This window comes from Atta colombica, unplaced genomic scaffold (assembly GCF_001594045.1).
Source record: "Atta colombica isolate Treedump-2 unplaced genomic scaffold, Acol1.0 scaffold252, whole genome shotgun sequence".
Taxonomy (NCBI): domain Eukaryota; kingdom Metazoa; phylum Arthropoda; class Insecta; order Hymenoptera; family Formicidae; genus Atta; species Atta colombica.
In genome coordinates this window covers 43598-70952 of record NW_017259351.1, presented here as the reverse complement: position 1 = coordinate 70952, position 27355 = coordinate 43598, and the positions used below count along the sequence as shown (strand labels likewise).

The window sequence follows — 27355 nt, the reverse complement described above, 5'->3', positions numbered from 1 at the left end:
CAACGAGCGAGCTCCATTAGTCCGGGATTGGCCGATGCGCGCTTCAGCGAGCACCATGGTACTTTTTGCGTCGGCCGGACCGGTTGAATAATTGTGTTTTGCAACGTCCGCGAGAGCGCTTAGCCGAACTCTCGGGCATGGATCCAAAGAAGAATTAAGCAAAGAGGGAACTTGAAGTACAGATCTATAAAAGGAACAATGACATCGGGTGAATCATGCAGTTTTTGGAACGATCGCCGATCGCACGGATCAATCAAGCGTTTGCGCGAAAGGAGACACGATCTGCGACAGTAATTAGCATCATGATTTCCGAAGTGAGTGCATATCGCGCGATTGTTTCACGTTACCCTCAGACCGCATGCCAAGCACTTCTTCGCAGAAAGTTATTAAAACCGCATGTGTCAGCATATTTCGATCTTTATACAATAGAAAGCGGATATGTTCGGGATATGATTACAGCTAAGATTGGAACCAACAAATCTACTGTTTTATTCTTATATGTTATATAAAGCGTAAATTTGTCACGTTTTTTTTAATTAAAAAATTCTTTAATCAAATTGATTTTTTAAGCGAAAGTCAGAAATTGAAAGTTTTAAGCTAGGATTTATATAAATAATTAAACAAACAATTAAAGAAATTATGTTTGTAAAGAAAATACAAAAAAATATTAGTGCAAGAAAATAATTTATTTTTTAAACTGTTTCCAAGAAATGTGTTCAACATGAATAATAAAATGTACATTCTGAAAGTGAAACATGAAATGGTAGATGAATGCAAATAAAATACTATAATAGATAAATGCAAGCATTTTAATAATAGATTCTGCTTAATATAAGCGATGTATTTTAATTAATTTTTTACTCCTAATAATAATTTAATTATTAAATATTTTTAATATAAATATTGAAAAAATACATCTTACATTCTTTATTTTCTTTAATAAAAAATTATGTTATTATCTTTCTTATTTTATATAGTTTATATTTTCATTTTTCTAACAATTAATTTAACTTTTATTTTCTCTCTTATATTTTATTAAAGTTGTGGATTCTTTACTCAGTTTTTTCTTATCCGCTTAACATAATTCGCTTTCCTATTTTCTGTCAATCAATATAACCCGTCATATTACCGCAACTGAATCTTTGTATTTCTATAGATCTTATCCTTCTAAGGATTTTGTCTAAAGTTGCTGTATTCTTTCTTTGTTATAATTTCTTTTTATTATTTAAATCTTAATATGCTTCAACATTTTGTCTACTAAATTCTTCTAAAGTCTTCTAAATTATAAACCTCATACAATTCATAGAATTATATAATTTGATCAACATGTTTCAGCTCGTTCTATTCATATCGATGTTTTCATCGTTACTTCTGATCGATGCAAAACCAGAAGGACATGCACACTCTTTCCAACATTTTCTCGGTCCTGTGACGGGCACCGAACACGAAGTCAGTTGGAATGACGACAACGGTTCTCATGAAGATTACGTTGCTCAACCCCATTATGCCTTTTCGTATGGGGTCGAAGATTACCATACGGGCGATTATCACGGTCAAAAGGAGCACAGAGATGGTAGGTTTGCGTAGTTTGAATGGAGATTAATCTCTTGTACTTTAGGAGGATCCCCTTCTTGTCATCTCGTATCTACTGCGAAGGGGGGAGAATAAGAATAACCTACTTACGTACGCGGAATCGCGATGTTGAGCTCCGAGGGAGAAAAAGCTGACAAATGTACTGGGATGAACGTAGGACAGACTGATTGTGCGAATAAAAGTGGCAACGTGACCTTTGCTTGAGCAATTTTATAATGTTACTCTTGGAATACGCAATGAAAAGGCGCGGCATAGTAATTCTTTTGATTTGACTTACATATGCTTCATTGAACGAACAATCGGCAGTGTTAAGAATATTTCACTAATGCCGTTTACCGATGTTAAAAATGATTTTGAAGGAATAAAAGAGAATTTTAGTGCGATCGTACCTATGTTGCCATTTGCTTCTAATCTAAATTTCAATATCATGTATTTTACATAGAAAAGATATACATTATTTATATACATTACTTAAGAAAATGTTCTCTGATTTCCTATAATTCTTATTTTAAATACAATCATTTGTAAAATTTATATCATTCCCTTACTTCAAATATGATTTTTGAATTGTTACTATGAATACGTTAAGTAAGGATTACTCTATCAAAAATAAACTAACTCAATTCACTTCTTCGTCTGTCCGTCAAACAACATTCATATCATTTTTAAGAATTTCAAAGAGATTCATAATATATTCTACAAGAATATATTTTAAATAAATTAAATCGTATCGTTTTTAATAGGAATAAATAGGAAGGACAGTCTTCTACAGAAATATTTTAGAATCTTAGTAATCGAAGAAGAAATTATTTTATTTTAAATTTTAGTTAATCAAGATAAACATAAACTGCTGATATTTCGAATTATATTACTTTATTACTTTTGATGAATTATTCCGGATTTGTTATAATTTTGTTGAGCATTAAAATCATCAATCAAAAAGAATAATTTCTTATTCTAAAGAATAAGTATAAAGAAAACAATAATCATAAATGACATGATCATGTTTTTAAAAGTATATTCTTTTCATCAATATTATTTAATTAATCAATAATTTTCTGTTAGATTAAAAAATAATTTTCCCTCTTTTTTGAAAAATTCAGTTTTCTTTTTGAGTTGTGTCACTTATAAAGTAAAAGAACGATGTGTGTGTGTGTGTGTATGTGTGTGTGTGTTGCGCGCGCGCGTATGTGTGCGCGCGCGTATGTGTGCGTGTGCGTGTGCGTGTGCATGTGCGTGTGCGTGTGCGTGTGCATGTGTGTGTGCATGTGCGTGCGTACATGTGTTTCGTTTTATAATCATTCATGTATGTGATAATCACAATTCAGCCACTTGCTTTAAAAAAGCAAATACCGAAAATCTTCATAATATCAAAGCAGATATCGTTTTTAATCGTCTCATTTTTCATAATATCGTTTTTCATAATTTAATAATATTTTTACAAGGCCTGATTTTCTCTATACAAAAATGATCATTGAGCGTCGTCAAGTTTTAACTGGAGCGAGAGATTTCGTAGCAACGCGCCGAGAGAAAAGTTAGGAAGGATAAAAGTGTACTGCTAAAAAACCACGCTTCAGTATTCCCGCCTTCAAAGGCAGACGCGCACCGGCTGAAAAGTTTATAACCATATAAAGCTTAGATAGCAGCTATTGATAGAAGAGTCTCTGAAACTGCAAACGCGATATTCACCAACGCGAAACTAATTAGAATAACTAGGGTCAATTACAAATCCCGTTTACATTATATTTTAAAGCGGGAATATAATCTAAATTTAACAACGTGCATTAAAGTTATCGTTGAAATAGGTTATAAGAAATTTATGTTTTGATGGTGCATTAGCGGAAATCCACAATTGTGTATTAAATGCGTGCATACGTAAAAATGTCAAATTAAATTGCAGTTAATCAATTATTACATTTAATAAAATAATCTCATTTAAATAATTTTCTTTATTCAATGTTTGATGAGCGGCATGTTTCTATATTTAAGCTGTACTACATAAAATCCATCGCTTGTACTACGTAAAATCCATCCACGAAATAATAGAATCATAATAAATTTATTATGAATCATTAATCATAAGCGAAATTATTTATACAATATATATCTAGTTTTCCGCATTTATTAATTTCGAATTTACATATATATGAATGAATTCAACAAACGAAACGTAAGACGATAAACATGAGATTATTATCTTGATTAATGAATCATTTTATAATTTTTTAATTAAATAAAAAATTCATACACATAAAGTATTTTCTGAACATATGAAAAAATTTCCATCAGTTCATATACTTTTTAATAACATAAATTTAAGAGATGATCCATTTTAGTAGTTTATTTCTTTTTTATTGTAATTATTTAAACTTTCTTATATTATCATGTAAAAAAAGTCATCAATGATTCAGATATAAATTTCTAAAAAGAACGAAAATCCTAGTTTAATATTTTGTCGCCTTTATCTAAAATTCAATTCGTTTTTATAAAAAGGAACGACAACGCATGTCCGAATGTCCAGCTTTGCGTGAGGCAACGAAAGACAAATAACTCGTATGTCGATGTTTTGCAGGCTCAGATGTGTTCGGGGAATATATCGTAAAGGAACCAGACGGTAATATTAGAACGGTGAAATACCGCGCCGGCAGAGACGGATTTCACGCCAAAGTGCTTAACAGCCATCGAAACGATCGTGAACAAGACATTGATCATCATTACGATCATTAGTAGTCCTATGAGGCTGGACATACTGAACTCAGCCGTTTTTCATCGTGTGACACTTCGTTTCTTTTTTTTACATCCATTAGCTTGGTTAGTTAGGAGTAATCATCGACATCTCATTTTGCACTCATTAAAAGCTTAGTTAAATATTCTAACATTTTCATTTCTCTCAGTTTTTCTTAGTGAATCACTTGTCTAGTTTTACGATTAGTTTCATAACAGAGTCATTATCATGAAAGTCTTTCAATATTACGAAGTGGCCTTAGAGTTGTGAAAATTCACTAAGCTGGTCAATTGCACAATTAGCGAATTGAATTTTCTTTGGAGAAAATTATTATTTCTTCTGAGGAAAGCTGTGCAGCTGATTGTAATCAGTGACATTGGATTATTAATTGGTCAATTTCCGAGCAAAATCGTCCGACCAAAGAAATAGTCTTGCGAAAGTGCACCGTATAATTCACTGTCTGTATTTTTACGTCTATATTTTAATGTAAGTTAAGACAGATTATTATTACAGAATGATTTGATTAAATGAATGAACAAATTGAACGATTTATAAATTAAAAATCTCTCTATTCTATAAAAAAATATCTTTGTTTTTAAGTAATAAACATTAATTATGATATGAAATGTGTACTTAATACATATTTATATCCGTTGTTAACAAATATTAGATCTATGATGCAAATATTTAACATACATTATAAGATATAAGATATATGCTGCTAATATATCTTGTATCTTATAATATATTTTATATTTTAAATATTTATTAAGAATAACGAATATAAATATAAATTAGCAATATAAATTGAAAGTAAATAAATATCTTTTTGTCTCTAAATTTTTGCATTGCAAAGATTGAATCACGTTATTGTTCTCGTGGAACCGGATACAAACGGATTTCCAGAATGCATCAGCATTCTGTTCTCTTGTCTCAGCCCTTACACAATCCTCGTCAAACGCTAAATGATTACCACGTATTGCAGTGAAAGCGTATCACGATAGGCATTCGGCAAATAGACGTAATATTCAAAATTCAATTTGTTAGACAGCCTATACAAGCGAGGTATTGTTTGCTTCAAATTACTTTCCGTCCTCCTGTGAAGAGCACAAACTAGCCAGAAAACCGATATACAGAAACAGCTATAAAGCCGATCAAATTCCAAAGAATACAATGTTTTTTAACAGAATTGACGAATAATCTAATTGAACTGCTATTATACTAAACTTGTAAAACAATTAAACAGCTTTTTATTTAAATCATTTTATTTTTTAAATAAGCAAATTTAATGTGCGATAATATTTTATTCGTCAAAATTAATTTAAAATGCAAGGAACGAAATATTTAGTATTTATTTATACTTTGTGAAATGTTAAGTATTTCATAATGGCGATAAAAAAGAATTGGCCAAATAACGCTCGAATACAACGGATTATTTCGATCCGAAGTGAAAATTTTTGAACAATAGTACAATTTTTGTACAATTGGTATCATGAGATTCTACATTGAAGGTAAAAAGAATTCTGAACTTTTTCTTCTATCAATTTATTTGCATTCTGTATTTCAAATAGGATACTTTAGAACTTAGATGTAATTTTTATAATTGTATATAACTATAATTGAGGACAAAAACATTTCCGATATATCATAAATATTGCATATATATTTGTTTATATATTTGTATATGTTATTTAGAATCTAAATTCTCGATATGTGTGTTTCTCTAGTGCGATGTTAATTACAATTCTTATAGTAATAATAATAAAAATACTCGATATTGTCTTCGAATAAGAATAATCTAATTGTAAGTACCGATTTCAGAATACGATTAAGCATAAGGAATTAATTTCAAGCAATTGTTAGGTAATTTGTTCACGGATTAAGTTGTCATGAATGTACAAATAAAGGAATCTCAAGAATGATAATACGGAATTGTCATTGAAGATTGACAGGTAATTTAGTTCTTAATTGTCACGCTCTGTATTTCAATTCTTATTCTTATGCAGTGAAAAAGTTATTCACTGAAAAGATATAATATTATTACATTTCCGAAAGTTGCTTATAATAACAAAAACAAATTAAAACACCTTTAGAAAACAATATTTACGGTATAAATCACGCTACATTTTATCTTCTTACGGAATGAGAAAGTTATTCTCCATGCATATTTAAAATGGTCTCTGCAATGAGATTTGAAGATGTCAAACTTAAGCTTTAAGCCATAAAAAATTGATCAATCGAATATGAAGAGAACAATTAACTATAATTCATTAATTTCTTACTGATTAAGGCTTAAAGGTTAAGTTTTACACTTTAAAATCTCATTAAACGTCGCTTAAAAGACATTTTCTAAACATCGCATGTTGTCTCGCAATTAAATGAGAAAACATGTTATTACATTTTCGAAAAATTATAAAACGCAGATTATAAAACACAAATTAAAACATCCTTTAAAATCGATATGTATAATATAAAACTTATTCGTGCGCAAATATTGTATATTGTTGGAAAATACATTTTATGCAGAAATTATGAGACATACTGAGACATACTGACATACAGTATGTCTCACATAATTTCTTCTCGCATATATAAATCACAAAAATCACGAGACGTGTCTTGCCAAAATACAATAAAGATCCGCAAAATGTCGATATTCCATTCTGGATGTGTCCACGTGTAATTTACATTCAGCACGCGGTCGAACAATAAATCACCAAACGCGACTGGGAAGAGTCGCGTGGTAAACACCTGATAACGCACTTTCCATAACATGCAATATCATAGAAAATAGTAAACTTGCTGGATTTGTACATTGTATAGAACGTTAATTGACGATATCCTGCATTAAACATTATAAATCGCATTTCAAGCTAGCGAATAAATGGGCTTAATTGCATTTCTATACAATAACCTGTGACAGATATCACCATTGTCAATAGCCATACGCTAATTTCATTCCTGAAAAAACGTATCATGTGTCATCTGCCTTTTATGCTGCAACGATCATTATTAAATGCAGCATAATTTTTTTTTTGATATTAATAAAATTATTACGAGCACTTTAGGAATATTTCGATTGTTCGAAAATGACGAGCATTGTAAAATGACTGATTTTATTTTTTAATATATACAGCAATCAATTATTATTTATATATAGCGTTTTATTCTAAGCCTTTCGAATTAAGCGTAATTATTCAATCCCAATAAAAAATTTTCTCGCATTTGACTAAATCGATTTAGAAAATCTATATAGTTTATATACGTTTTATATTACTATTTATATAATATTTATTTATATAATAATTATTACGTATATTTTTAAAAAAACTATACATTATATTCATTTTTCTTTTAAATCATTTTTCTTTTAAATCAAAAAATAAATATTTTCTGATTAGGTATTTTACTGACATGATTTATAATTTAACGTGCTACGTAATTCATAAAAAATATTTGAAGAAACAGGAATATAAAATGTATAATGTAAAAAAATAAGTTTATTTTTATGGAAATTATAAATCGTCTGAAATAAGTTCTACTACTGTAACCTTCGAATCGAGAGACAAAGAAGTTTAGATTATTCCGCAGTTCAATAGGTCTCTCTATATTATGGCCTCTAATAAAAAGATAAACGACAATTGCACTTTGTATTTGACAGAGCGTTGAAATCTGTTAGTATAGCTCAAACAATGTTTATTTTATCGATCTTTGCCACAGATACAATTTCCTTTATAAATTCCAAAATGCAACGAAGATAGAAAGCGAAGTTATTAAAGAATCTTTGGTAGCGTTCTTTGGAAGTAGAAATTTAATGGAACAGAAAGACCACGATAAAAGAAAAAAAGAAAAAGAAGTATTTAAAAAACTAAAGAAGAAAATCAATTAAGTTCTGAATAATTAATTTCTCGCATGTATCGCTTCTTATTATTTTTTCTTTAAGAGTGAAATAAAAGAATTACCGATGTTTACTTAATACTTAAAGCTTTATTTTAATAAAATTAAAATTAGTGATATTTTCGTAATTAATATTATGATTATATTAATTATTCCTAAGATGTTCACGAATATGTATGCTTTATTATTATTAATGCATGCATATAATTTTAATAAATAAATAACTCTTTTAAAGGAAAACTTCTGATTAATTTTATTATGTTAAATATGTCTTCATAGATGCTATAATAATACTTACAATGTAATAATAAATAAGGTATAGGTAGACATGAAATAGGTAGACATGGAATTTCAATATATTTGTGGGACTTGAGTATATCAATAATGAGAGACTACATAACTGGCAAATACATTAATATTGTGAACATCATAAATTTCGTAATTTATGAATTTTCAATGATGAAGATTTGTGATGAAGATTTAAATCTGTAAAAATTTGCTTGCCATAAAAACTATGTAATTTCCTGACGATTACAAGGTATGTAATTTCTACTTATTTTATATTTCCGGAGTTGAATTATAAGATTACAAGATCCGCAGCTATAAAAAATAATAATACTAATAAATTATAGGGGAAAAAGGGATGATATGTTGAAGGTAACATTTTGGTGAAAAATTTGAAGAACTGATGAGTTTAGCACGAGATAAAATATTCAAAGCTATAATCCTTTCTAAAAAAATTATCCGGAATATTTTATGTAAAGTTTTTAACTTTTTTTAACTTTTAAAAAATTACGAGTAATAGAAGTTTAAATAAAAAAGCATTTGTTTGTCAAAATCTCAATGTAATATACAAAATATATAAGATTATGCACATATGAAAAATGTTATCTTCGATCAAAGCATTCTTCATGTCTATTATTTCTTGTAAATGTATACAATTTCCAATTCAAGCAAAGTGTGCAATTATTTGTTGGTCTTGAAACACAGTCCTAAACCAAAGTTGAAATAGTAATGTTACAAATTAAATTGACAAGTAATTTAATATTATTGATGCAAATATAATATAATGTATCATAGAAAAATGTCAATAATTTGATGTGTATTTGTTAATAAGCATTTTAAAACTGTAAATAATTTATTGCGAAAAACATTATCTATAAAATTATGATTGTATAATTAAATACTAATTTTTAAACTATTGTTCAAATGTGAAATTCAGCTTCATAATAAAGTTAAGACAATTTTTCAATCACGCTATTTTCACCATTTGCATTTTTATCTAGATGCATTCAATACTCTTCTATTATTTTACGTGTATTATGAATGGCTCCGTGACAACATTGAAACAAAAAGAACATTTATAAAAAAAAGTCATAGTTTTTCTAAAAAAAAATAGCAATGTAAGAAAATTACTATTGTTTAATTATCTGCAACAAATAATTTATAAAAATGATAAGGAAAACGATCTGGGACAATATTTGTTACTGAAACCAGTAAAATTTTTTCATTGTTTTTTTCTAATTTAAAACAAAGCGAGATTGAGTATTTCACATATATATACTGCAAATCAATGCTAATTATCACCTTCATGAACTATTCAAATGACCACAAAGAAGTATTTTACAAAACTTCTTTGTAACTTCGACGTGTTGTACGGATGGAAACCTATTTGAATGCCGTCTTATGTAAACTGTCTGACTAGTTTCCAGATTCATGATCTACCGTGAAACTAACTGGTCGCGCTAAGATGCATCTACGGTATGTCCTTCCCTCCTCATTACGAACACTACGAATCGTGATCGCACTACATAAACGCGAACGAGAGTCACGGGTCTCTTCACTAGTAACCGCAAATTACGTTAGTAAACGAAATTCCCTCGCGGATGGGAAGTCTCTCTCGCGCGTCGGAACTTCTACGCGACTGCGTTCTTCAAGTCCTTTTTTGCATCGAGCCTGGCTGACTGCGGAAGATAAATCTTTGTTTAAAGTTTTCGGTGCACTGCTCCAGGAAAACGTTGCGCAGGTATTTTAAATGTTACTTTAACTGGCTTTACATCGCAGAGAAAAAATTATCTCAGTCTACTTTCTCCTCTTCGGTTTTCTTTCATGCTGATATTCTTGCTAAAGAAGAAATTCCTTATAAAAGCGAGCATTTAATAAATCTTTCGATTACGTTAACATTAAAATTCTATTCCTATAAATATTTAAATAGAATTCTAGCCTATCAATTATTAATACATGTAAATCTTCGTCTTTTTAGGATATAACATTTTTTAATGATCTTTTATCAAAAATAATTTGAAATACAAAGTTAAAATTTTAGTAATATATTATGCAATAGTAGTATATTTTAGAGACATCATTTTTATAAATCGTACTTGACTCACCCGCGCGCGCGTAATATATGTTACGGATTAATGTTCTATAAATTAATATATAAACTGAAACATATTATTTGTTTATACTACATGATTGAACAAATAAAACAGAACAAACAAGTTGATACGTGTTATTACAAAACGAGAAAAAAATCCAACAATAATAAAAGTTCACACTTGATAAAAATATCAACAAAATTTTCTAGTTGATAAGTATTATTACAAAACGAGAAAAATCCAATAAAAGTTCGCACTTGATAAAAATATCAACAAAAATCTTTCCTTTCACTATAATTAGCTTATAAATAAAACATAATTGTAATACGAAATTATCGTTTCTAGATTATATAGGCATTGATTTGTATAATATAGCTTTAAAATGAAAATTAATTATAATTTCGGTAATTCCGAATTCTCTTGTGAATATTATGCAGCAACAAAGGGGAGACAATAATCGACGTGTCATTTCATTTCAATGCGTGATATTATTTATAATATTGTCGCTTGACTTTTATCATTTTATTTTCATTTCACCTCCCATACCTTCCAACTATTATAAATTAATTAAATGATTTAGTTAAACGAAATTAGAATAATATATACATTTGCACAATCGAGAATATCTGTTTAATACATTTGCATCTGATGCAAAATATATTAATCTGATGACTTATTAATTTGTTTCCAAATATTGCAACGCTAATAAATGTGCTCTTAAATTATTCGAAAAGAAGTTTCGGAACTCGATTCGCCCTTATAAGTCAATCGATTGTAGGTCACGACATTAAGACGGAATTTACTCATCGCCGAGTTTGCACGGCGAACTGTACTTCGACATTTGTGCAAAGGAAATACGACGTGAGAACAGGAAGGAACTCCACTTTCGAAAATTACTCGTGGCTTGCAAGAATTGTTTACTTAAATTGTTTACGCTCCGGATTGGTACCTGTGTCGAATGTCTGTGTGTGAATACACTTCCTTCCTTTTTTGTAATCAATCACGTTGAATCGCGTAAACATATATGTGCAAATATAGTGTAAAATCTCGTCGAAGTTCTATAAATCTAAGGTATTCGCGTATTTTAGAACCGATTAAATCTTACATAAATTATAATTCCAATCCAAAATCGCTCATCACTTGCAAGATAATAATAATGTACATATGTCAATTATAAAAATAATAATTGTTGTATTTTTAATTTTGTATATGCATAATACAAATTATATAATATCATGCTTGTGTACACACATAATTAATAGAGACATAATGTATTTGTTTTCATTGATACATTTTGATGTCTTAGCCACTCACAGTTATCGCCGCTCAATAAAGAAAACAATAAGTACGGCTTGGATGTTACACAAAATAGTTTTACCACCCTTTAGAAACTTTGTTGGTCGTTTATCCCTTCGGCCTTTAGAAACTTCGTATCGGGTCGCCAACGAAACGCGGATCCAAAAGAAAAGTACATGGACTACGCGAACTAATGGTAGGATCCGACTTGACTCGAGAAGATTAAACGGAGACCGAAAGAGAGTCGAAAGTAGAACGAGAGTGGAAGCCCACCCGCAAAGTGAAACAAATCGCCGCGAAGAAGGCCAGACGTGCCAACACAGCCGTTGATTTTTCCTCTAATGCCGCCATAAAAGGGACAGAGTCCTCACCAACTTTTTTTAACTTGACCTCACCGCTCTCTCCATCCGACTTGTTATTTCAAAGAGAAAATTATTTCTTTTACCACAAGAATCGCAGATAAATATTTTCAAAGTCATTTATTATTATATGTTTTTTTTCTCCGATATGTTCATATGTTTGATTAAATTGTTAATCTTAATCACAGATACATTATATCATATTAAAACTATGTTAAGTACTTCTGTCAAATTTGCATTAAATCATATAAAGAAATAATAGAAACCGCCGATGTTGTATAATTAGAATGTTTGAGTATTTTTTAAAGAAATTTAAATTTGTACGAACTTGATTTTTTTCTTTCTAGAAGTTTTGAATACGCTGGCAATTTTATAATTACTGCTGTTATAATTCATGCTCTTTCATTTGTATTTATTTATTGTCGTAAAAATACTTTGTTATCTCAACGTTTTTCTTGAGAGTATAATAAAATATTTATTGTACGCAAATTAACTAAAATCAGGGAACCTATTATACATTCTTTATCTTTGCTTAGTAAGCGTCAGCGATTTGCTAGTCTCGTAAAACTCCTAATTACAGAATACTTTATCTTATGTTTACTGGCAGCTGGCATGGCCGGAACCTTTTCCTTCTCAGAAAGCAATTAAAAGTTTTCGGTGTGTTTTAATGTTTGTTGAAACGAATGAAAACTGTACACATTAAATTAAAGTTTGCAAAACTGATTAGTAGAAAGATCGGCTATGTATTTTAAATTACATCCTATACCCCTTAAATCATAAAAACATGATGTAAAATGGCTGTATACTATTTAATAATTATTAATATTAAGTGACATGAAAAATAAGGTCAATTTAGTTACCTACGAGCATCGTATTGGCATTGCTAAATTAAAATTAAATGTGCGTGTAATATATTATTAATAATATGCAGCAGATTGCTGTTATAACAGACTAGAAATATTATCCAGTGTAGCGAGCGTGTGAATCGAAAACGATCAGCGAGCTATGCAAATCTGCTTGCGCAACTGCGCACGGATTGCGGGCTTATTAACTGTCGAAAATATTTATATCTCCGCGAGATTTAATTTGGCACTATATGCAAAGCGCGTGTATGCCAAATGCGCACTAAAACGCACCGACATATAAAAACGGCGATTAAAATTATTTATGTTCGGCGACGTCGGCGTCCTGCGTCCTCGCGAAATTTGCATTTTATCGTTCGTCGCTTTTGTTTGTAGTATTATCGCATGCTGAAAGCATCGCGTTGATGTACTTCATTACGATTTACCATAAATTCAACCACAGCTTTCCCCTAGCTACACCAATTACACGACAAGTAAAATCGAAGTTTTCGATATCGTAATTAATCAAAATAAATTTCCAAAATCAAATTGTTATTGCTACAAAAAGATATAAATTAATACTTCCAAAGAGCAACATCCCTTCCATAGGATTGCATCTCTTTTTTAAATAATAAATATAAATAGGTATTATTATCTGTATTTTAATAAAATAAAGATAATACGTAAATTGAATTTAGATTCAGATTTTAAATGAAAAAGGAGAAAAAATATTGTATATTGCAGCATTATTACATTTTAAAATTTCAAGAAATGTTGAACATAAATTTTATAAACAATGAAAATTAATTAATTTTTTATTTACTGTCGTTTTTACAATTCTAATTTTTTACTACAATTTTTAATGTATGCCAAAATAAGCATTTTTACAAAATTAAGCAAATGTAGCTCATGATCAATTAATATTTGCTAAAAATATGGAGAAAATATTGATTTAAAAAATATTAACAGTTTAAAACTAACAGTAAACTAACAGTTTAAAAAATGATAGTAGCTGTCTATAAAATAGTGACTTTATATATAGTATGAACCTAACTCTGCAAGCATTAATAAGCTTCATGAAATTGGACATAGACGCCTCAACGTGTTACATCCATCTTGCAGCATGACAGCTTCCGTTCAAAGCAGATGTTCCAGTGCATTAAAAGATCTGGCTGTACGACAGCGACGATTATTCGATGGATGGCGGAACCGGAAGTCGAAGATCTTAATCTGCCTTTAATATCCTGCGCCTGAGAGAACTGCCGAGTTACGATCGCAGGTCGCCGTTTGATTCGCAGGTCAAAAGAAAACTAGACGCTTTTGGCCGCACTCTCGAATGGACATCGCTCATTTTCTCACGGAGATAGCCAGAAAGAAAAGTAGCGGGGAACGAAGATTTCGGAGAGGGAATCTCACCGAGCGGAAACGAAATGTCAATGGAGTGAAATGCTCGAGGAATTAACGAGTTTCTATAAGTTCAGGTCGCATAGCATCAAGAAGAATTGATCGTTCTTTCGACTCCGTGGCAATCCGTTTCCATCGAGTATAAAATTTTTACTTAATCTCTTCAATGTGATTGGATTTGAAGATTGAAAGCGATATTATTTTGATTAGTTTAAATTTCGATACTGCAGATATATAAAAGTAATCTATAAATATTTACGATAACAATGCTCTTTTTCATGTAAGAATAAATGAGAGAAGACTGATACAATTAAAGAAAAAATTATTCTACTGAGTCAGAACAGCAAAACAAAATTCAAATCTTGTAAATTATTTAAAATGAATGCTATTATATTAATTGTGTAGTATAGTAAAAATGAAACAATGATTTAACATTCTAAACAGATTAATCAAAAAGACATATTCCACTATTGAGATCTCGTTGTAAGTATACCGGTTTTCTTTTAAGCAAAACTATTATAGGGCTTAACATTCCTTTTTCGGCGTTAAGATCTATACTGTTACATAGAAGCAAATTTACGATTTATTCCTGTCACAAACTTACTTCGAAAGCGTAGCCAAAATTCGTCTTGTCTCTTGCTTGTCTCATTTGAAGCATGAAGACGATCTAGATGGATAAAAACTGAGAAGAATGATGATGAGAAATCGAAATATGTTAAAAAATTTACTATCATTTTAATTATCTAAAATCTTTTACCAACATTTAAAAATTGCTACACTAAAAAATGTAATTTACTAAATTTTAATAAATATTTATTTAATATTACTAATTTAAATATTTACTAAATGTGAACATATAATTATTTTATAAAAGAATCATTAATTTGATTTAATTTTTCTTTTGTTGATTAAATATTTATTTATTATAAATAACCGTTTTATTAATAATATTGAAAAAATATGTATTAAAATTTAGTAAATTTTTTTGCTCAATATATAGTACTATATTTAAAGTCAATCATTAATAGGTCAATCATTAACTCCGGTATATACGTCGCACCTATCAAAAACTTAATTTATTAAGTATTATTTAAAGTAAACGAACCATAAAACAGTAAAAACTTTGTACTGTCTACTACTATGAAAAAAATATTAGAAATATCCAAAATATTTATTTTCATATTAAAAAATAAACTTTTTGAAACCCTTGCATTTTTACCGTGTATCCCATAGGGGTAGGATATATGGCTACTCATAGGGGGAGAGGGGATATGTACGGTTCATGAAAAATTGATAAATAATGCATATAAATAAGATGTAAAATGACATAATAATAAAATGTATGTTTATAAAGTTTAGTTAAGGAATAGAAATGGTAAATAAGTATACGAAATAATAAATAATAATTATAATCTTCCTACATATATTACAAATGTTATGACATGAGGTACATATTTCATATAATGTGTTTATTGCATTTAGTGCATTGAATTCAATCTGCGCACTTTGTATTTTGGGTATAAATCTCACTTGCTAAAAATGCCGTATATCCCAAAAGGATATAAGTGGGATACAAGATAACAAACTAAAAAAAGAACGAAAGCAAAACATTTGTATTTTGCTATACAACATGCTTTACTATTCCACTGCACGTATATATCACGAAATAATCACTAAATTTTTACATGTCCTCATCATTTTATATAGACTTTAATTTATTATGGCGTTACTTATTATAACACAAATCAATTCAACTCATAATAATTTCATTAATATTAACAGCAAGAAACTAAAATCATAATACAATACTAATATAATATAAAAGCATGTAATGGAATAGTTGCGGGAAAATTATCCCCATTTCTATTTTTTCTGACTTCTGCGGCATAAATCCCCGCGCGGCGTATTTGCCGGAATTACCCTATATTTTTTATAATGTATTTATTACAATACCTAAAAATATTATTATAATTTAAATATACACATGATCGACAATTTTATTTTAAGAGATATTTTAATTGTGCAAATATTATAATAAACAAAACATTTGTAATAACTCAGCTAAATTGTTTATCCTTTATACATGGTGCAAGTTAAATTATTTATCCTTTTTTATATGGTTAAAAGAATTTATTTTACAAACTCAAATGCATCGAAATGAACATCGAGTGTGAATTTATGTAGGCTATCGTAATCCATAATACAAAAGCGAAGTTTGCTTGGACAATATAAAATGCGTTACATTGAGATCTGAACAGCTTCGAAAATACAGACTTAGAATTTTAAAGCCACTTTACGGACAGATTTTAATTCCTAAAGCGCTTTAAACTGTCCTGGAGGCTATTTAAACTTGCAAATCCGTTCATTTGAGTTAGATCCCGATAGTGCTTGTTTCCCTTTAAAAATGCTCTTCCACCCGGAATACGGCCAAGCGGTGGAGTATTGCATTCCGTTCGCCGCCGCGATTAAAGCAATTATTGATTTCGCATTCGCGTCGGCCGACACGAATTATTCGAAATATTAGCGAATTATTCGAGAAATTTGCCGCATTGATTACACGCGGTTGCAGTTGAAATGTGACTGATACAATAGAATCGTAATATTATCAGTCACGTTTAAGACAGACTAATTATAATTTATTAAATCGTTTTTCTATTTAAAATTAAATTGTTAAAATTAACAAAAACTTCAAATCATATTTTATTTATTAACGTGTATATTTATTGTAATTTAAAAAGATTTATTTATCCATATATATTTTGTTACGTAACATCATTAAAAAAATTCATTGCAGATAATTATTTTGTTTTAAATTATCGATTTGTTTTAAATCTTACTGTAACAATATACGAAGTGACAAAAAATTTGGCCACAAAAAGTTTTGTGTTTATCAAAATTAAATTATTTATAATATTTATTAATAATATTATAGTAACGTAGATATATTTAAAAAAGACAAATTGTAGAATGTTAGCTACATCTTATTAAATACCAAAAAGGATATGTATTGAAAAGTGCATTCCATTGGCTGATAAATTGAAAACCGTTTTATTAATTGTCTAGAAGAATTTATTCACACATGAAAAGACACACGGCCTTTGATGTATTCTTGAAGCGCCTTAAAACTCTATCAAAACTAAAAGTAGCCATTTTGAATATTAATTATTATTTTTTATACTAAATAGAATGGAATATTCCATTTTTTTTTAATATACGTTATCAATAATTTGATACACGAAACTTTGTAGTCAAACTTACTTATGTGTATGTTGTGTATAAGGTGACAAAAAGATATGGTTTGGTTTTATTAAATTATTAGTAACGTACTTTTATAAAAAGAATAAAATATAAAGTATTAATTATATCTTATCCAGATATATAATAATTAGTATTCAAAATTGCCACTTCTAAAAAGACTTTTTTAAAAAAAAACGTAACTTGTGTCCCGAATGTAAATACGATGTGCGTATGAGAATTTTATTGTGCTCGATATCGCGGTGACCAAATCGACTATTGCAATAGAATTAAACATGAATCGCGCAGGGGCACGATCTAGAATGTTTTGCAAAGAAAATATTATGATTTTTTTTTTTTGCAAAACGTTCGAGATCGTGCTTCTGCGCGATTCGTGTTTAATTCTATTGCAATGGTCGATTTGATCGCTACGATATCCAACACAATAAAAATCTCATAGGCATATCATATCCATATCCGGAACACACTACGTTTCTTAAAAATCGAAATGTCACTAGTGTCATCAAATGATGTGATATTGTAGAAAAATGACAGAAGAGGAAAAAAAAGAAAATACAAAAGAAGCATGATTGTTGAAAGGTCAAGAGAAACAAGAACTTAGACATATATCTTACTTAGACGTTTACGTATCTCATGTCTATTTCATATTTTATCTATATGTATGTAATATCATAGAGATAGAGAGGGAGACACACACACACACACACACACACACACGCGCGCGCGCGCGCGCGCGCGCGTATGTTCGAAAGCATGGGAATTTGATACGCGCGACAAATATCAGAGCCCTGACATTGAGGAATTCGCCTTCTTGTTTCGCACATCAATCAATTTATCAATTTATGTCGCTAGATCTGCTGCCTTATTATTGTATTAAACTTGCTGCTAATAGAATAATCAACAAGTTTTTTTATTGGTTTTTTCAAATTTAATTTCTAATTTAATATGCTTTTATCAAAAAAGCAGCTAGAGAAAATTAGGATTGAGAAGTAATACATTACATATAACGCCACTATCAATATCGTTGCTTTTTCGCTAACGATTTATTACATTTTTACAGTAATAGTAACAAATAATCGTTATTTTTATTGTCTATCCTTTATATCTCTTCAAGATCGCATTATTTTTGGACGGAAATATTTTATTTAAATAGAAATTTAAATGCTGAAAAATATTTTGTACTTTATATCTTAAGCTGGATTCCAATAATCACTACCAATGTTAAACATCTAGATATGTAACTTAAGCTATAAATTTATAATATTTAGTAAATATTGGAATGCGCTCTTAATAATAGCATTAATATTTATAACATTTAGTAAAAATTGTTTAATAAAATTTGCGAATTAAAAAACTAAGTTTTTAAAGATAAGTATATATTTAAAAATAAAGATATTAATATAAAAAATTGTAAACAATTTATTAATAGATAAATTCAATATAAAAAACAGCTTGCTTTATAAAGATTAATTTTAATATTAATTTAAATACTATAATTAATATTAATTAAATTATGTAATTTTTAAGTCTAATATTTTTAGCATTACAAAAAAGTAACAAAAATAATGAATTATTATTTTTTAAGTAACGGTAATGATAACGGTTCGCCAGCTTGAAAAAATTGCAATCTGCTAGGAACAAGGAATAGCAAGAATAATTTTTATATGCACATTTCTTTCTGATAAAACGCCGTTTCTTTAAATATTTTAAATAAAATAAGAGAACAGAAAATATATACATGCACATTTCAAGAAAAATACGTTTAATTCAAAAGATTCAAAAGATGTACAGAGCATAAATATATATATAGCCTATATGCAACAGAATTTAAAAAGTCGATAAGAACTTAAGAAAAACACTATATTGAGTTAATTTAATATGATCACATTTTAAAATATTACAATAATTATACAGAACGGTATATAGAAATCAAACTGTCTGCAAAGTCTCATTAATCGAAGGGAAGTTAATGATTTATGTTTAGTACAAATTTCCTTAGAGAATACCCAAGTTTTACTGCTGCGAGAAAATGCACGAACAGGTACTTTTTATAACTTCGCTACAATATTTTTCATTGCTTCGGCTGGATCCATTTCATGGAATAACAATATTTTCTGATGTTATCGCGAGAGGAGAGAGAAAAGTGAGAAAAGGGGAAAGAATTCCAACACTCGGATCTCTGTACATCTTAATTTAATTTTCACCTGTGCAAAAGTCTTTCGGATACGCGATCTGTAGGGAAATAGCTACTCTTGTGCAATCTTCCTTTTCCTTTTTATTTGAGGGCCAATCACTTACGAACACATAGAATTCCTCTTTTAATCTTGTTTATACTTAATCCTTTATTACATTTTTTATTTGTCATATAATACCATAAAGTAAAAATAATTATGCAGTTAGTTTAGAAAATACAAAAAATATAAAAGATATTAAAAGATATTAAATAATAAAATATAAAAAAAATAATAAAATAGAAAATAATAAACAATTATTAGATTTTATCTTTCCTTAAACAAATTAACGAAAATATTTGAGGCATTTATTTTGCTGTAATATGTAGTTAGAAACACATTTCTTTACGCAAAAAAGTAAAAAATTATTATATTACTATATTTTTATTATTTATGTCTTAATTTTCGTAGTATTATATTTTCATAATTAATTTTTATAAAATTACGTATGTACATATACCATAATACCTATGCAATATACATATAATTATAAAAAGGAATGCGAAAAATAAATTATTAAAAATGAGGTCAAAAATTAAATTTCTCTCATAAAATCTCTATTACATGTTCAACTGCTTTCTTCAACAGAACAATGAAATACAGAGTCATTTTGCGTAAAAGTCTCTTATGAACAAGTGGACACTGTCCCACATAACATCCCTTAATATGTCAACTGCGTATAATGCCTTAAAAGATACTGTTAGACGCGGTTATACATCGACAATATGGGTTATCTAACTCTGAATTGGTGACTCGTTGTCTCTTTCTGGATTATAGTGCTTTCTACAACATCGACAGGGAAAGAAAATTTAGTTGAACTGGGTTAGCGCTAAACCACGTCACTACCATCGGCCCTTAGTAGTAGATACATCCAGGATACGAGACATGCAGTGTAACGCCGCATTGATTACAAAAGCTAAAAGGAGGCTTGCGCTACATCAATATAATCGATATTCAGCGGATAATCGTGACTTGAACGAGCATTAATTAAAACTATTTTAATAAATTAAATTAAGCGCTTGTATGGGAAGGTCGATATATATGTATATATTCAAGATATATACAAATAGAATTATTTCGAGAAAGGTGAATAGAATTAAAAAAGATAAAAGTTTAAAAAGCACATGCACGAGTACGTAAAATAATTTATATCGTGATATACATACATACATGCATTGTTAATATTTTCATAAAAGAAAAATCGATTCAAAATATGTATTTTAAAAATTGTAAAGAGAAATATAAATATATGCAAAAATTTAAATATTTTTAATATTATATATAACAAAGCATAATGAAAAATGGAATTTATTACAATCAATTGGTTAAAATAAATATTTTATAACAAAGATATTGTTGTTTCTCTCTATTTTTATAAACGTATTGATGAAGGAGAATTAAAATATAAATGCTTAAGATTTTGCATTTACTTCTATATTTATTATATCTATACGTATGTATCTGTATTTTTCTGCATGATAAGATACGTAAATGATTCTACGAAAAACTATTTATTTTCCACAGTATCAATGCGAATTGTAAAAAATATTTTTTTTTCTTTACAGAAAAGAGCGCATCGCTCTTATTATTGCCTGATGCAAGAATCGTGTACGTAATTTTTCTTCCACTGAATCCACGGTTTTCACGCCTGCAACATTCCGAAAATTTGAAACGCCAATTCCAAAGTAGTGATTCCCGACACTTCAGCTCGTTCTTCTTTATCCAAATGCCAAATTAGTTATGTAATGAATAATCAAAAATATTCACTTATACAATAATAATATAAACTTACATAAAGTAAAACTGAAGTCATATACATTGTGTCAAAAAGTAGAATCACATCGCTCATAATTTTTTTAAAAAAGACTTCTTAATATACATGACTTCTATTTCTTAATATACATATAAGGGGATTAATATCTTAGAGGATTCATCAGAGGTCATAAAGACATTTGTCCCAAGCTATCTCAGATGTTATATAAAATTGATTGTCGAGATTGTGAAGCATTACATGTGGGCCAAATAGGTAGATGTTTTAAGACACGCATAAATGAACATCACATAAATTAGAACACTACACAGCATCCCATAATAACAGAATATAGAATTAATCATCAGGATGATTTTGATTGGAAAAATATTAGATATTAGATGAGGAAAGGGTGCTTAATAAAAGACTGATTTCGGAAATGATCCATTTAAAGCAACAGAAACAGAGTTTAAATTTATAGAATGATACGTATTCTTTAAACCCACTATATATGAATTTGTTTATGGAATTGTGGCGTTGTTTCCCCTCTTCGTTCTTATTTTTATTTTTATTTCAATAATTACGTGATTTTATTATAGTATTTTGACTCTCATTTTATCTCTGACTGTCGACCACAAGTTCTTTATACTGAGTCGCTTACATGTAAGTTAATAAAATTAACATTCAGATTAATGATTTTAATAATTCTCTAATTATTTTTCGTTTTTTTTTTGAATAACTACATAGCAAATCTAACAATTTGATGAGCGATGTGATTCTACTTTTCGACGCAATATATATGATATGATATGATTCCGGTTTTAATTTATGTAAATTTTTATATTATTATTGTATAAGTTAATGTAAGATCGCGTACACGAATTCGAATCACTTAAGCACGCACGAAAGATGATAAAGACGCAGAGATGTAAAGAATGATCTTGCGTCTCATGTCCTAATGCTACTCGCGCGCCACAACTCTGCCTCGGAGCACTATCGATGCATGGATTGATCGATATAAGAATCGATATCGAATCAAGATGATCCTGCATTCACACATTAATATTTTTGATAATCATTTGGCTTTCATTACATAACTATAAAATTTAGCAGTTGGAAAAGAAAAATGAGCTAAAGAAGAATGAGCGGAATTATTTTCTTGAAATTTGCATTACCTATGTAATTTAAATTTACATTTTATATTGATAAGGATCCAAATTGAAGAATCGAAACGTTTATATTTAATTCAATTTGTTACATGAGAATAAAGAGATTTTCTGCATCCGAACAGCTGAGGTAGGCTCTGATGAGCTTTTTTATATTTTTTACTGATAGATTCTTTCGAGCCTCATTTTATACATATTTATTTGTTCATATATGTAGTATGTACATAAATTTAATATAATAATAAAAACGACTCTCTTGCAATTTAATTTGCAAAATTGGATAAAAAAATATCTATAATAAAGAAAAAATATGCTAATAATTAAAATTTAATAAAAAGCGAGTTTAATTGATATTTCATTCAATAAAAAAATTAATGATCTATTAGTTTATTATTAAATATCGATTATCTACCAACTTTTATTGCTATTTATGAACATTTATGTTAATGAGTTTTTATATAATTCTTATGTGATTTTATATCCATCATTAAAATATAAATTAATCAAGAATATTCTAGCTAGTCTCTTAGAAAAATTTAATATCATAAAATTTTTTGCATATTTTAAACTATTATGTCATGGAAATATTCATAAAAATTGAGCATTGTAATGTAACATTTTAAATATTTCAACAATTTTGCAATTGTTGAATTTTGCAATTGTTTGTAAAATACCTATACATACAAAAATTACATACATATCACGTATGCATTCGCATTAAATGGATCTACCGATGGCTAATGCAATCTAAATTTTCTTAATTTATATTAATTATTTTCATATATTTACATTAATTGGCATAAACAAGCAAATTTATTTTTTAATAATTTATCATATTTTATTATGTTTGTTCATTTTTAGAACATATTTTGGTGTAAATAATTAATATAACTTTAATAATATCAAATATAACTTTTGTATTATTAAATATAACTTTTGTAATATTAAATATAGCTTTTACAGTTATTGTATTATAGCTATTGTAATATCAAATATAGCTTTTGTAGCTATTGATATTAGATTATTATATTGTTATTAATATGATTAATATTATATTAATTATATATTATGATATATAACTTTTTAACCTATATTGTAATATAATTATTAATATAATTATACGGCAGTTAATTATTTTCAATTTTTGATTGATATTAAGTAAATAATTACTTATTAAACAATAATAAATTAAATTTACTAAAATTTAATTTTTTTACGAAAGAAATAAGAGTCTTAACTTTTAGTAGGCACTTACCTACATATACTTGAAATACAGTTGTTTTACATGGTTAACGCAATAGATAAGATAAGCTTACGAAATTGTAGTTGCAAGCGATAAAGGCCTTCGAATAATGACAATCCGTCAATCGCACGCGTTATCGTTGCCACTAGCCAGCTCGGGCAGATAATACTACAACGCAGGTAAAAACATATCATACTCGTCCGTCATTTGCAGCATTGACAACGAAAATGTTTCCGCGGGATCTGCTGCTGATACTGCTGCTCACCTGCATCCTTTACAGCCACAGCTATGCACAAGAAATAAAGGTATATATATATATATATTTGTCAAATCCAAATGTTCTATCTTGTAAAATTTGCTATCGCTCGACATTATCATTTTTTCCATTAAATCTCACGAATTGTATAACTTTGATATATAATTTTTGTTTAATAAATTTTAATATTTCTCTCAATCCAATGAGTAAAATATCTAAAATCGCCGTGTAAATCAACTTGCAAGATATTTTTCAAAGTCCTTTATAAAATATCGTAAAGATATTTATTTAAAGGACTCTTAAAGTTGTCTTAGATGTCAATTTTAAATATTCTGATCATTGGGAATATAGTGCATCTGATATTTTTATGTTAAAAAACGTAAAATATCCATTTTGATCAATTCTTCCAATTTTAAATTTAGTATAATATAATTTGTATTATATAATATAATTTTTTTCTATGTAGTATGCATATAATGAATCATTTACAAAATAATACAAAGTACACTGAAAAAATAATGTTGTTTTAACAACATTATTTTAAAAATAATTTCTTATTAATTTAACAACAGTATTAATAAAATAAATAAAATTTTATTAAAACAAGAGCATAAGTATTTATTTTATTAATGGTGTTATTAACTAAAATTATTTTCAATTAAGATAATGCTGTTGATACAACATCATTTTTTTTAGTGTATCCTTTAATTTATTGTATTGTAAGAAAATTAAATAATTTCGCATACTCTATATTTATATTACATATCCAATCAAACATTTTTATAGAAAAAAAGATTATGCTATTAGAAATGAAAATTTACAAAATTTAAAACTTTACTGGATTCTTAATTAAATTTACGTAAAGATAGTAAATCTCAATAAAAATAACGATATTAAACTTGGAGCTCCCAGTTATCTCGTCTAGGCTTTCGGCAAGCGTGATTAGAGTAAAAGTTGACACAATTTCGTTGATTGCATAAATATACTGTCTTAGTAATCGACGCAGGTTGTAAAATTCATGTAGCAGACGTGGTGCTAAGTCATCGCTGTAAGTGCGCGTTTGTCGCGCGATTAACCCGTTCACCCGGTGGTCGATACTGCATTTTCAGGTCAAATAATGATAACGAGCCAAGTTAAACAATAAGCTATTCCTTGGAAAAGCAACGTTGGCGAAAGTTTTAATGAGGATCGAAAGACAAGTCGTCCGCCCCGCTCGATTTCCCGTCTGACATGGACAGCCTCGGTCAACCATTGCAAATTTCGAACGCCAATTACGTATACTAAATAGGCACATAAATTAAAAGAAAGTGAATGAAACAATCACGATACAATTGTAGAAGTTTAGATTTGGCTATTTCACGCTCAATGCGTAATATATCATTAATATTAATCTTTCCTAAAGATTTTATACATAACTATGTTTTACTAAAGTAAAATAAGTTTTAATTTTAAAACTTTTTGGTGTGTCTTCAAGATTTTAATTCCTTGATAATAAAAGTGCGTATTAGATATATGATAGGTAGATAGAGGTATTTATTTTATCCTTAACAGGGTAATACAAATATCTTTATGCATATAAATTTGAAATATGCAATTTTGCCAATTAATAAAATAAGTTTTAGTATAATCTTCTATGCTACATATTTTTAAGTGTATAATAGTAAAACATTAATGATAAAATTTTCTTATTTATATATGCAAATATACTTACGGGATGCAAATATAGTGCAATTATTTCATCCTACATTTATGCTGCCGATTTTCTGCTGTAGTGATTATCTGCCACGATAATAACTGTTTTATAAAAGTAAAATAAACATTGAAAATTTCTAGTTAATCATGCACTTTCTGAAAAAGAGAGAGAAAAAGCCAGTTATATTCCGATAACGCTGCACAGGTAATCTGAAATATATCAATGTTTACTGAACTGCAAGCGATAATTCTGTCATATCTTGACAAAATATAATAGGCTGTGTTTTGCAAAATACATTTCAAGCGCACTTTGATAAAATAGCACATTTTACCTTGAAAAGATAACAAGAATTTATGATTAAAAAGAATAGAAAAAAATCACTTGCGACAAAAAATTGCAGAGACAAAAATCATGTTATTATAGAGTACTAAAATATACAATATGAGCATCATATAATTACATTAGGTCAATTTCAAAGTTGAGTACTTACTTCATTTGTTTCCACAAATCAAGTAAATTAATATATGCTAGTATTTATCGCAGTTAGTATTTATCGAAACGCAGCGTGAAAATAAAAACTATAATTAAAGGAATCAAAATATCAATCTCCGGGAAGAATGCGGAGCGGTTGCGAGAAAATTAATGACCTAAAGGATTCGTTTTGAAATGAGTTAATCGTTCTCCTAGTAATTCGACAAAAAATATTTAATTCCTTAGCGCAAATCTTTGATCCTCGATTACGGTATCGCGGTTACATCTCAAGGAGATGTCGAGTACCAACGTAATGGGTACTTCGTATTCTCATCTTTCATCTCGTTTGTAATACTCACGAGGTAGCTTCTCACTCTTTCTATCTTTTTCTCTAACTTGAAAGATTTGCGAGAGAAACGACTATTTAGAGATCTCAGTAGAAAAATTTAAGCTTTCTATCCTTTAATTAAATCGCCGTTAATTTTTCGAAATATCAGACTATGAAAATCGAGATTTATAATAAATTTTCTACAATAATATTACATTAAATTCTAATCTTTAATTTTTCGTGAATTCCCGTATTTTGTAACAAAAATTTCCCTATTATGTGTCTTTCCAATTTTCCTATCTACAGTTAAACAAAACAATAAACCTCACGATGTAACCGCATTTCATGACAAAGACGTGGAAAGAAAACAAAGGAAAGGGTAAAGGAGGAATCGCGCTTGAGAGAATACGCGTCCAAAACTGGATTATAAAGTTTCATTGTGTTATCACTATTTAAAGGATTAACGCC

General features: G+C 28.6%; 1 protein-coding gene across 1 annotated transcript; it reads left to right on the top strand.

Moving 5' to 3' along the window:
- The first annotated feature begins 215 nt into the window (after positions 1 to 215).
- LOC108688981 lies at positions 216 to 4320 on the top strand. The gene is made up of 3 exons (XM_018195556.1): positions 216 to 314; positions 1336 to 1573; positions 4166 to 4320. Exons 1-3 carry the CDS (start codon positions 216 to 218, stop codon positions 4318 to 4320), a joined length of 492 nt encoding a protein of 163 aa, XP_018051045.1.
- Positions 4321 to 27355: the final 23035 nt, after the last annotated feature.

Bases quoted from the DNA above. Each gene is read 5' to 3' on its own strand.
- LOC108688981 (XM_018195556.1), top strand. From the start codon at position 216: ATGCAGTTTTTGGAACGATCGCCGATCGCACGGATCAATCAAGCGTTT. The intron at 315-1,335 runs GTGAGTGCATAT...AACATGTTTCAG, and splicing joins TTAGCATCATGATTTCCGAA to CTCGTTCTATTCATATCGAT. The intron at 1,574-4,165 runs GTAGGTTTGCGT...GATGTTTTGCAG, and splicing joins TCAAAAGGAGCACAGAGATG to GCTCAGATGTGTTCGGGGAA.